The sequence below is a fragment of the Ylistrum balloti genome, unplaced genomic scaffold (genome assembly GCF_031769215.1).
Source record: "Ylistrum balloti isolate Yb309-2 unplaced genomic scaffold, AGI_CSIRO_Ybal_v1 Utg370124, whole genome shotgun sequence".
NCBI lineage: Eukaryota > Metazoa > Mollusca > Bivalvia > Pectinida > Pectinidae > Ylistrum > Ylistrum balloti.
Window position 1 is genome coordinate 1,274,110 of NW_026782139.1, and position 13,413 is coordinate 1,287,522.

The following is a 13,413-nucleotide window of genomic DNA, read 5'->3' on the forward strand; positions in this document are numbered from 1 at the left end:
GCTCTTGTGTTACCTATCCCGTGATACCCAATGATAGCATGTAAAAATAATAAAAATAAAATCAGTTAAACGGAGGTGAAGGCCGAAATTCATTACCACAATTTACAAAATACAACGCCCGACATTAGTTCAATGTCTTATTTCATTGGAATTCTGAAATGAGTGCATTTGAAATGAATAGATTTGAAATGAATAGATTTGAAACACCGCGATTAAGAATTGTCCTGTTGTATATATACAGAATAAAAGAGCGTGTTAAACACGTCTTCAAAAAGAAGCCAAGTGTTATTTTCCTGTTAAGCATGGGTTGTCACATGAACAAAGGTCCCTGAAAGAGTGATCCGCTTGTGCCCATTCCTAATCGCTTCTATAAATGCGGTCGTGCCATGTGCATTACGGTATACTGAGGTTTTGAACACTGTTAGGGTTTCTTGTGAGCACACGTTTACCGTGTCTTTACTTTATGGTATTTATGAATGAATTTCCGTTATTTTCTGTGCAAAAGTTTATCTATATGAAAATGCTTGATTACAAAAAGTTGTGTCTTTAATTCGTTTTTTTTTTTAACTTTTTATCATTTGTTGTAAATTGCATCCTGTCGATATAATGTATGATCTTAGGCCCCTGAGTATGAATGTCAAGGTTATATAACACAGATTGGCAAATGCTACGTTGTGGGGAATTCACACCAGTCATAAGTCCAACATTATGGGAATTCTTCACTATTGTGGGGATTTTGTTTTTAGTTCCCCACAATTACATATAGTATATTTTCGTTATCTTGTTGTAAATCTGAACTAAATGAGTCCTAACATGGAAAATTCCTCATAATACTATCACCGACTTATCACTTCACCATTAATTCTGTGTCTAGGAATCATGGGTAATTTTCCGTTCGGGATATCTTTGCTTTTTTGATAGGTGTTGTATGTTTTGGCGGGAAAAAATGGCGGGAAATGCAGAAACCTGTCTCATGTTATTTACTATCATTGTGAGGAAGTTATCTTATTCTTGAATTATTAATGAGAAAATACATACAAGTCACTTTACATAATATTTATTTCAAAATATCATCATTCGTATCCAGACTTCGAAGTTATTTAATCAGCCTATTCATATATACTTCTCACAATTTGATAGGGATCACACCTGATAATAAGCAAAATTTTCTTTTAAAATAAAATAATACGTATTCCTTATATTTGTTGGTTTATATATGTAACGAGGTCTATGTGTATCGGGTATTAATGTGGTCAGTCACCCGTAACGCCTACACTTCACGTGTACACGCACGAGCCTCCTACGTGCAGATTATTATCAATACGTTTGCGGCAGAATGTCTCGCTTTTTGCTTTACATTTTGAATTTTAATGGTTTCAAAATGCCCTGACAGCAGGCTAGAAGATGTCTAAGCACTTCAGATATGGACAGGGGCATTGGTATGATCCAGTCAAGTAGGTCACAAAGGGAGGTGGCCAATGACCTTGGTGTGTCCCAGAGTGTTGTGTCACGTATGTGGAATCGTTACCAAAATTATGGAACTGTCTCCAGAAGACATGGTGGAGGTCGGGAACGACTTACCTCGCAGCGTCAAGACCGCTATCTTGTTATTGCAGCTCGACGTCAAAGGTTCATCAACGCTACGTCACTACGTAATGACTTCCAGAATGCCACCGGAACTCGTATCTCCACACAAACTGTGAGAAATAGATTTCATGATGCTGGTTTAAGGTTGCGCAGACCTACTGTGAGAATTCCTTTGACGTTACGACATGTTCAAGCTAGACTTGCTTGGGTTCGTGATCATGTGAATTGGAACCTCCATGACTGGTCCCCCGTACTTTTTACAGACGAGTCTAGATTTTGCTTAGATTTCAGTGACCGACGTGCCAGGGTGTGGCGACTACCAAATGAGAGGTTCCATGCCGCTAACGTTTCCCAACATGAACGATACGGTGGTGGATCTGTTATGGTTTGGGGTGGCATTAGCACGCAAGACAAGACCGACCTTCACGTGTTCCTTAATGGCAGTTTGACTGCACAGAGGTACTGTGACGAAGTCCTGGACGTGTCCGTCAGGCCTTATGCCGGTGCTATAGGTCAGAAATTCATTCTTATGGACGATAATGCTCGACCACACAGAGCACTGAATAGTATCTGGAAAGGAAACAATTGAAAGGATGGACTGGCCAGCCCGATCTCCAGATCTCAATCCTATAGAACACGTGTGGGACATGCTCCAGAACGCTGTTTCGGCGAGAAACATCCAACCTAGAACGCTTCAGGAACTTCAAGCATCTCTCGTCGCTGAATGGACAAGTATTCCCCAAAACCGGATACGAGACTTGGTCAGAAGCATGCGCCGCCGCTGCTACAGCGTAATTGATGCTCGAGGACGTTATACTCGATACTAACACTGTATTTTTCGCTGAACGACACTGTTTCGCAGGACTTAATGTTTCGCATCTTTTGTCGTAATTTGCGATTTTCGGGGTATCTGTGTACAATGAGCATTGAAGCAAATTAACACTGTTATTCTTCGCTTGGTGTTGTTAAATCTGCATCTTATAATGCCGAAATATGTATAAATTGAACTGTAGAATATATCCTTAAAATAGATACGTTACACATTAAATAAAAAAGTGATCCCTATCAAATTGTGAGTAGTATATATTCCATCGGTAAGTGATTTTTAGAAATTGCTATTACATAAGGAACACATGTCATATTTTTTTTTTACAAAATTTGCGAATATTTTGATGTCCTTCCTTTCAAGTCCTTACATTGTTGTCCGGATGGTTGTGTTCCATATGCTTTAATCAGCAAATAAATCATGGATTCTGAGAGAAGCTTATAATTTTTATTGCATTTAGAATAACTATATCATCTGTGACGCTCAATATTGAGACATTTATTCTTGTATCAAATAGGATGTTATATGCAAATTGGAGATCGCACTACGTAAGAGTTGCTGGTTTGCTAATCTAATCATTTATATTATAATCGCATTACGTCAGTTCTGCATCGAAAGGATAGATAAAATCGTAGTGCTCCTAACGCTGCGACTGTCCCCAAAGTAAGCTACGACACTTTGATGAAACTGAATTGTGTTTGTTAAATGGTGGTTGTCGTTGGTGAACCATACGACACTTCTCTATTTCCTTGTACCTTCTACAAGGGTAAATCTTCCGTTTTGTTCACATTTAGTTTCAGTTAGTCCGATTTGAATGCGATGTCGTTGATATCACGCATGTAAGTTTAGTCCAGGACCACAAACTAAATGAAAGATGTTTTCATGATAGATCCAAGAGATGGAAAAGAACTGATTTTGCATTTTATATACTACATATCAATTGAAGGATAAGGATAGAAAAGGTGATCTACATTTTATTAGTTTTTATATTAAGCGAGACACAATAAGGACCAATTCTATTGAGTTTGATATCTTCAATCAGTGGATAGAAGGTAATGTATTCTCCTAAATATACTAAAAGGATAAAGAAACGCAGGGTGAACTTTAAACCAGAAATTAAGTATGATATCGGGCTTCATTTAAAACGAAATTTTGTATACTTACAGATAAATTAAAGCTTAAAAATTTCCAAAGTCTGTATTTTGCATCTGATAATTGGTTTAGAGGTACTAACGATTATTAAATGGACCCATCGGATATTGAAATTGAAATTGAACTGAGTCATCAATATCTTGTGTGTCCGCCGTTTTCTGTGGTCACGGCCCTTATTCCTCTGGTCATAGAGTTCATGAGAGCGTTAATCCGTCTTATGGGGATGTTGTCCCATCCTTCAATCAGAGCTCTAGTCAACTGCTCTCGAGTAGCAGGTGGTGGCTGGCGCTTTCGAACCTGTCTATCCAACTGGTCCCAAAGATGCTCGATCGGGGACAAATCAGGGCTATATGGCGGCCAATCTAGTGGTTGAATGTTGTTGTTGACCAGAAAGACTTGGCAAATCCTTGCTACGTGGGGCCTAGCATTATACTGCTGGAGGGTTAGATTATGCTGCTGTAAGAAAGGGTAACATGGGGTCGGAGGATCTCATCTCTATACTTAGCTGCTGTTAAATTGCCATCAATAACAACCAATTGTGATTTTAACACGTGTGAGATTCCTCCCCACACCATTACTGAACCGCCCCCAAACCTATCCCTCTCTACAACGCAAGCGTCCGTAAAACTTTCGCCACGACGTCGGTAGACACGTTGACGGCCGTCAGATCGATAAAGACAGAATCGAGACTCGTCCGTGAAGAAAACTTGTCTCCACAGCCTCAGTGGAAACCGTTCGTGGAGCATGTGCAGCGACCCAGGCCATACGACGCTGACGTCGAGCAGGGGTAAGGTGTGGACCTACGTAGGGGCGACGTGCTCTTACACCAACTTCTCGTAATCGATTCCTTACAGTTTTTTAACTTATAGGACGCCCATGATTTCCACGAACATGAAGTGCACTCTCAACGGCAGTAAGGCGCCGATTACGCACATGAGAGACGACGATATAGCGATCCTGACGTCGTGACGTTATGTGCGGACGTCCTGACCTAGGTCGATCGGCCAATCGCCCAGTTTCCCGAAGACGTCTTACAAGACGTTCTATGGTGGAAACATTAACACCAAAGTGCATAGCAACCTGATTTTGCAGCTGTCCTTGCATCTCCATCTGAATGGCCTGACCCCTCTGAACTTCTGTGAGTCGTGCCATTCTTAAAACGAATCAAATTCTCAATTAATTTTAGGGAAGCAGTTGGTCTGTATAAAGACTAACGAAGAGTGACTTGACCAACGCTGCATGAGACCAGAACAACACGGTGCACGAGATTCTTGTTTTTTCCTTCCTCCATTTACCAGAGCTGCGCACTGTACCGTGACTAACTTTTCGATACATTACAAGGTGCAATATGACCTAATTACTCAATCCACAAAGTTTCACTTTATTTGGAGAACGCGTTTTCAAAATATCGGAATAAATATTACCCTGCGTTTCTTTATCCTTTCAGTATATTTATTAAAGTATTTGATAACAGAAGTATTAGGAAATAAATAAAAATTGAAAAAAAAAATCCCCATGCATCTGAAGAGTGTTTTGCTCGCAGGTTGATAATTACCTTGCAACGGCATATTATAACAGCAGCTCTCATAAAATGTATGACTGTTCACATGTTTAAATATTTCTTAAGTAAAATTTTTAAAAAGTTGGACCGTTGTCATCATGTCATTATTGCTGTTGATATTTATAATGTGGACTTGTAGAATATGCAATAAATGTGATGTAATTGTTTTGTAAGTGCTGTACTTTTACAGAAGTGTTGTTATAATAACAGTAGATGTGGTAGATTTACATCTTTATCCTTGCAACATCAATCCAGCGACACGCGTGTTTCGTTAGCTCTATATAAATGCGTACAGGTAACATTTGTATTGATATTTATAACTACATTATAACCAAAGGCTTCTTCTACCATTGCGCTGCATTAGAACCTTACCTGCATATTATCATAGCGTAAACGATTAATAACTAAGTGAAGTGCACAGATATGAAATGGATGCTTTGTTGGTTGGTAAATGGTTTGTTGGTGTTGCTAGATGGATGGCCAAGGAACTTATAGTCCTGGCCATATGTTGATGTAACGTTATCAGAGTAAGTCTAAATCTCTGAAACAGACACGCATACAACAAACCAATTCCATCGGGGAACATGTTGGCAACATCTTATACACACACAAATGACATTAACACTTTCTTATTTTTCAGCATTAGGTAGATATTCTTGACGCATTATAGAACAATAAAGTAATGTGTATATATTTAGATTTCAAATACATCAAACAGAGACAAATACTTGATACGTTATAGTTATCATGATGGATTTTTATGTCTGCTGACTGCGTTGATATATACCTTGCCCTCATCGCGGAACATGAATATTTACATAGTGGTTGTCGTCGTATTAGACGCTTACATATACGGAACGCCTGCTCTTATACCCCGTGTATCATTACAAGAGTTTCCGTTTCAAACTTTTGTTCATAGTTTTCCCCTTCTTCTTGTCTGGTTATAACTCTGTTGACTGTTCTCTGTTGTTGGTTTTATTCATAAAACGTATATTGAAATAAACTTGAAATAGATAAAAAGCCATATAAAATGTACCTGGTATATTTGCCTATTTATGATACCACTATAAGCACACAAGTTTTCTCTCAATAGCTTGTAGCGGATCAAAGGTTTATCGCAAGTCTGATCGTCAAGCTTATAATATTTGCCGTTTTGTTGCGTCATTCTCTACAAACCTATGTGAACAGAAGTCATGACAGTCGCAATTAACTTTGCCCGTTGTGATGATAGAGTTACAAATTCAAGACGATTGAAGAATTGATTGCTTTGCATGTCTAATCTATAAGTCACATGGTTTAAATTAATAATCACTAATGCATACAATGAAATGCAATTTTTCCATTTATATTTTCACCAACAAGAAGGAAAAAAAAGGTTATGTCGCAGTGGCACTTCAAACGATTTCTCAATAACCAAAATGAAGTTCAGACCAGTAGCTTGTTATGTGAAGGGCTGTTTTGTTCGCGTGTTCAAATGAATGCATTGAGCATCGTTGTGGTCGACGAATAGAACATTTCAAAAATGCCATATGATTTCTTCTCAGTGCTGGCAAGTAGCATGCTGGGGTGAACTGCTTCGGAGTTGGGTCAGAAGATCCTAGGGGTAAAAAAATGTGATTACTGTAAACTAAATATGTGACATTATCCATATGTTACACTTTAGTGCTTACCTAAACCCGAACCATTGACAGAAACGTTATTTTAGTATTGTTTGTGTTTTATACACTTCTACTACGTTTTATGCTGTTCCGATATTCAAAATCGATTTCCAATATCTGGTATGACAATCAATTTGTCCGGAAAACCTTCTCAAATATAGCTCTGATAAAATCATGTGACAGTTTTTAAAAGGAGGTAGTTCATTTGTAAACAGGAGCAGATGATAGTGGAGACAGCGACATTAATTACACCGTACGTAAACGCTCGTTCTTCGCACTTACAACACGCCAAAAATCTTTTCAATAGCAAAATTACTTTATTTGGATATCAAACACCTTGAGACATGTTCTAGTATCGTGAATGTTCCTATTGGGTCATGTTTTTTATTGCAAACAACACCAACAATCTAACCTGTTGCTATACTTTTGCTCTTGCTTAAGCAGTTTATATAGGAACGTGTGCCTAGCGAAAATCTAGAGTTTTTATTTGTCCATTTGGCCGTCTTTCGTTCTGTTGCTGATGTCACCCTTTTCTACCGTTGCCTTATTCACAAGAGAAGATATCTTGTTTGGATGGAATGTGTGTCCTGCTCATGCATTATCATAAATTACACAAAAATTTACATAACCAATCTGTTCTGTTTCATATTATTGATTAGAATGTGTGTGTGCCTAGTTAAGCGAAAACCAACTGGCATTCTTCATAAGATGAAAAAAATTATATATGTACACGAATGCAATCCTAATTATGAAACAAGGGTGTCACATAAGGTCACAATATCGATTGAGATATATAATAATAGCTGCATACTCTCTTTTAAATCGGTCTCTTCACATATGGAGAAGTATGTTGATAAAGTGACATAGCATACATAACGTTTGCTACGGTGATAAAGTTCTACAATCAGATTACGGTACAGACGGTATATAAATGTTGTCTGTTTCTGACCTCAGTCACGTTGCAAGATAAGACTGCCAAGGTCTTATAAGCAAGTTATCTCAACACCATTATTCACACAAAGGAATCTGAACTGCTTGGTAGAAGGTGTCAAAAATGGGAGTAATCCTTTTGGTCTCCATCCTTGTATCTCTCAGCCATGGTATGGGTTATAATTAACACTGCAAATCTTGATTGTGATATTTGGTTGATGAATTGAATATTAATTACAATAACATAAATTCATTTTAGTGTGCGAATCGACCTTTACCTTAGCTGCTACTTACGCCGACCATATGGTTCTCCAAAAAGGCCGACGTGGGGCAATAGTTTGGGGGAAGTCCTCTAAACTAGGCGACACTGTTCACATAGCATTGAATGGCAATGAGGTCACCCAGACAAACGTCACTCACGATACATATGGCGGATACATGTGGATGGCAAAGGTTGTCATGGCTACAAATAACTACGGTCCTTACAACCTCACAGCCAGATCAAGTCTAGGGACTCTGATGTTACAAGACGTCATGTTTGGTGACGTTTGGGTGTGCTCTGGTCAGAGTAATATGCAATTTCCAATGAAATGGGTTTGTTTGATACTTAAACAAAGAAGGTAAACCTTGAAATGAAACAATTTCATATGATTTTATTTTTGAAATTTTTGACGCCATTTCACTAGTTCTCTTTCACTAGTTTTCACTAGTTTTGATATGTGACATCAAATAGAACAAGCGTGTCAAGAATAAATTCAAAATGTAACAATCAATCTGCTTCAGTGATTTAAGTAAACGTCAAGAGCAGGTTAGTTATATTTTTTAGTTTGATATTGAATATCTATACGAACATTCATTTATTCGAAGTAATACAAATTTCAGATAATTAATGCGACCGAAGAATATGCAGATGCCTCAAACTACCTAAATGTACGTGTGTTTAGGGAGGCCTATGATCAATCTAATGTGTCTCTTGAGGATTATAGACCTGTCATCCCATGGGCGATACCAAACGAGAGTAAGTCTGTATTTTTGAGCTTGTATATATATATATATGTGCTATTGTGACTTTTGTATAAATGACTAGTGATGATAAAGTAGACAATATCACGTTGTTGTTGAAAAAATTGAAAAATATAATTCAAGAACCATTCTATCTACCTAAATAACAGGTTAGTACCAGAGGAGGAACATGCTTATACTTGAGCAAATAACTACTGTACTTGCTTTCTTTTCAGTTTCTTTCTTTGCGTTTGGCATTGGCCACAAATAGCTGTAAATTATACTTTCTCTGATATATGAATGTTTTCATGCTGACTAAAGTTATAAGGAATCAATCGCTGTGGATAATAATTGATTAAGAATCTCGAAAATTTCATTTCTTATTTCCAGGTGAAATATATTTTAATGTGCTTAATTTTGAATTGCATCCGTTTCCTTTTTGAGTTTACATCTGCATCATACCATAGTTTCTATAGACGCATTTTGGTTCGTGCATTGAAACTGTTAAAAATCAAGCCGTCAGTTAGAAAATTTCGATCACTTTACTTATTCTGCCGACGGTTTGTTCCAGCCTGTTCTATGAACATCTAATATATCAGCATTCGTTACCAAAGACTTTGTCATTAAGACGTTATTGTCAATTAAATCATTGATTTGAATCTTTGATAAGAATGGCGAAATCATAAGATGCAATTAAGTTTTGTTTTTGTGAAGTTGATATGAGAGAAGAGTCATGCATATTTATCATAATGACCAAACAACTAATGCCATGAACTGCATGCTAAATGCATTTCTTAACGTGTTCAACAGCCCTGAAGTTGTAATTATCATCTTTACAGAGCTAATTGGTTATATATTAAACGTCAGATGCGTTACTTATCTCAGTAAATATATTAGATATTGATTTACAGATACGCTCACGCTATTTTCTGCTGTTTGTTGGTTATTCGGTAAACGATTGTCATCTGAATTCGGATATCCAATCGGTTTGATTGAAACAAATGTTGGAGGAACAAAGATAGAGTCCTGGTCATCATCTGACGCTTTGAAGGCATGTCCGTCCAGAAGGAGGTAGGTATACGTTCATACCGTCGTAATAAAAGACTAAAGTGACTTCTACAATGTTATGTAATTTCATGCTATGTCTCTCTAACCTATTCAAATATACGTCTTTTGTATGTGGACGAAAGATTGACAGCACATTCCGCCCTCTGGAATGGGATGGTGACACCACTTCTCCGAAATACTATATATGGTGCCATATGGTATCAGGGTATGCTTTAATTTTCAAAGTGTGGCATATGTATCAATATTAAGTGTCGTAGTCATGACAATACGGTCACCTCATGCGTTATGATTCATACATGATATCAAAATAAGATCAAAGTTATTAATGAATCTGTCCGATGTTTGACACACGCGATATAAATCAAATGGGACGTGCTAATATAGATGGTAAAATGTTGACGCTTTTCTACGTTAGCAAAATACAAAATATCAACATGTCAATACCAAAATTAAAGTAAGATATGAACAAAAGAAAGATTTACACGTAGACTCTTGACAAAAGTACAAGGAGAATAAGACCAGGTGTTCCGGAAGAGTAATCGTCTTCTGCTTCATTTACGACAACCACAATGTGGATCTTGGTCGATCCGAGTAAGTAATCGCACGTTCTCAAATGAGAACAAGGTATACAACAACGGACCTAACAGGCAAACTAACGAGCATCAAATACTTGTATCTGACAAAGAAATAAGAATGTAATATTTCTCAATGAGTCAATAGGATAGATAAAGAGATTTATTAAATCCTTCGGCTTCAACAAAATTTCTAATATGAAATGCATCAGAAGATGTATAAGTTACTAATATGGTGCCATGTTTAATCACTTAACTACTAGTTAATTCATTTGTAAATGAAGACTTTTTCATTCCATTTGTCGCAAAGGTGAGTCAAATATCAACGAACCAGAACTTTATGCCTGTCAGTTTCCAGCTATGATATCAGACTGGAGACATAAGTTCAGCGCCGCTTCACTACACACGACTTCAGCAAACTTTCCATTTGGCTTCGTACAAGTAAGAGCTCCAAGCATTGTTTTATGATATGTAGGGGTATCTCATTTTAATTGTTCCAATCTTACATCGATATTTTCTTTATGTATTTATTGGGTCAGAGAAGGTTGTGCGTTTCACATATTCAAAACTACATAACTATATAGGTATGAATAATATTAGCAATTAGGCAAACGTTACCATGAGACTGTAAAGAAATCAGGCCATCTGGAATGTCAGCAGTAGTAACACTGATGTCACATGGGTGTTATAGAGTTCTATATTGTGGTTAACACTCTCAGAATGCAGAAAAAAATTCTACAGACGAAAAAACGTCCCGCTGAATATCAAAACTGTAAAAAAAAAAGTGCATATATAGATAGTATAATATACATGCTTAATCTTGAACCTCCTAATGTCAACAGCTTGCAGCTAATAAAAATAATTCGTTGGCCACTGGTTTTCCGTCCTTACGTTGGTCCCAGACTGCTCAGTATGGAAAGGTTCCGAATACGAAGATGCCAAATACGTTTATGGCGGTAGCAATGGATTTACCCGATTTTGGCTCTCCACGCGGAAAGTAAAGTATCAACTTCATATTTGGTATCCACCAGTATTTCACCAGATATCAACTAAAAGTAATACGGTCTCAATTAAATATTCATAATTCTAAAAACAACAAAGAGATGCCAACATCTCAACATTGTAAAAATCAAAACTCAAATTCAATTAAATTAAAATTGAAATAAAACGAAATATTTACACATACAATCCAGAAATGTTCCTTAAGAGTAAGCATTGTTTGCGAAATGAAACTAACGAGCATCAAAAGACAACCGTGAAACGTCCCCATAATGTTCATGAAAATCATCATTTGAAAACCAGTGTTATGAGTTTTTTTCCGTCAGTTGACGACAACTTGCACCAAAAATTGCGATGATGGGAATGGGCAATTGAATAGTGAATCAGCTGCAACATGTAGACACCATAGAAAATTTGATTAAGACATTTTTAAAATAATTCTATTTGGTCATGTTTTGCATTGCACTATCACCTTGCTTTCGTAAAAAGGGGCCTGTATTTGATCCTTCCGACACACGTGACATCGGATTTTATTAAAACTCATAAATTGATGGTTAAAAATATTTCAAACAGTTTGTCTGTGTTAACCTACTGACCAACTTTCAGGAACGGATTAATATTAGGTGTAACTTTTATAAATTATCAATAAAAATGTGTAGCATAATGATCAAGCATTTTAGTAGTCACATCTCACTGTATTATAGCTGTTTTGCAGATATCTAGATTCATCTTTGTGTACTTTAGTAATCAAGTAGATGTGCATCCTTTTCAAATTTCTAAGGATCGGGCTTTCATAGGTTTTGCCTGTTGCCTAACTCCTTTCGCAATAACGCCTCTGCAACAAAAGTGAAATGTAACAATAGTGACGATTAATAATAGTTTGAAGCTAACTGTTTCAGTATACATCCCCGTTTTAAACATGATGTGGCTTCCCGTCTGGCCTTGTCAGCTCTCGGTGTGGCGTACCATAAGACGGAATTAAACTACCAAGGTCCGTACCCATCGAGTTTCACTAATGCTCAACACTCCTTGAATATAGAATATGACAACGGACAATCACCAATCATGTTGACTATCAACGCTACCAGGACTGTAGGTGGCGCAGAATTTGAGGTATATTAGGAAAGAAAAAAAATATCACTTTTCATATTATTTTCATGAAGTTAATATATCATCATATTTTTATATTATCTTATTATTGTGTTTTTATTTCTTTATTGATTCGATAAAACAGGTGTGTTGCTTAGATCACCAATGCCCCCTTACGTACCAACACTGGAAATCAGTCCCGATTGTATCACATGGAGTGTCATCCGTTACACTTAATACAAATACATGTGGTATCGCAAAAGTGGCTGCGGTACGATACGCTTGGAGGGAGAGTCCTTGTGCATTCAAGCAGTGTGCAGTGTACGGAAGAGAAAATGACCTTCCTGCACCGCCGTTCTATCACAGTTTTTTCTAATGTGCTAATAACCAGGAAATAATAAACTTTTACTCCGCATTATTGGTGATGGTGTTGGTCTTGTTTTCTACACGGCAAATGAGCATATTTTTGAACGTTAACTAAGTCTAGCAATTTGTCCTACAATTATTTTTCATTCACATAGTCTTTTAGGTTGATAAAACAGCATGTCTAGTTCTGGAAACGTACTTAATTTTAGCGCAATATCACTTTTCCACAAAAAAGCGCAAGGATTAATTTCTGCATCATACAGAAAAGGTTATAAGCGCAACTCTAATTTAGCGCAATGGTTTCAGCGCCAATACCGTTAAAATAAGATTATCTCTTAAATATGAACGTTTACAGTTTGCCCATCAGGTTTGCAAATTATCAAATTCTAGATATGTACATATAAGTAGATATGTTCATACGTAAGATAATAAGGGTTTGTATATGACGTATGAGGTACTTCTCAACAGAGAAGAATCTTGTAATAATGGACATTTATGAATCGGTTTCCTTGGATGATTTGCGGTTAAGTATATTCTATCTTGTTCGCTTCATTTGGTTTTATTTAATTTAACACGACATGATAAGTCCTAGAAACTAAACTA

General features: G+C 36.9%; 1 protein-coding gene across 1 annotated transcript; it reads left to right on the forward strand.

Annotated features, from left to right (window-relative positions):
• Positions 1-2,180: 2,180 nt before the first annotated feature.
• LOC132550462 (sialate O-acetylesterase-like) lies at positions 2,181-12,820 on the forward strand. Its single transcript, XM_060214529.1, has 10 exons — positions 2,181-2,378; positions 7,827-7,884; positions 7,974-8,308; positions 8,597-8,732; positions 9,628-9,787; positions 9,907-9,989; positions 10,667-10,797; positions 11,199-11,353; positions 12,255-12,468; positions 12,590-12,820. Exons 1-10 carry the CDS (start codon positions 2,181-2,183, stop codon positions 12,818-12,820), a joined length of 1,701 nt encoding a protein of 566 aa, XP_060070512.1.
• Positions 12,821-13,413: the final 593 nt, after the last annotated feature.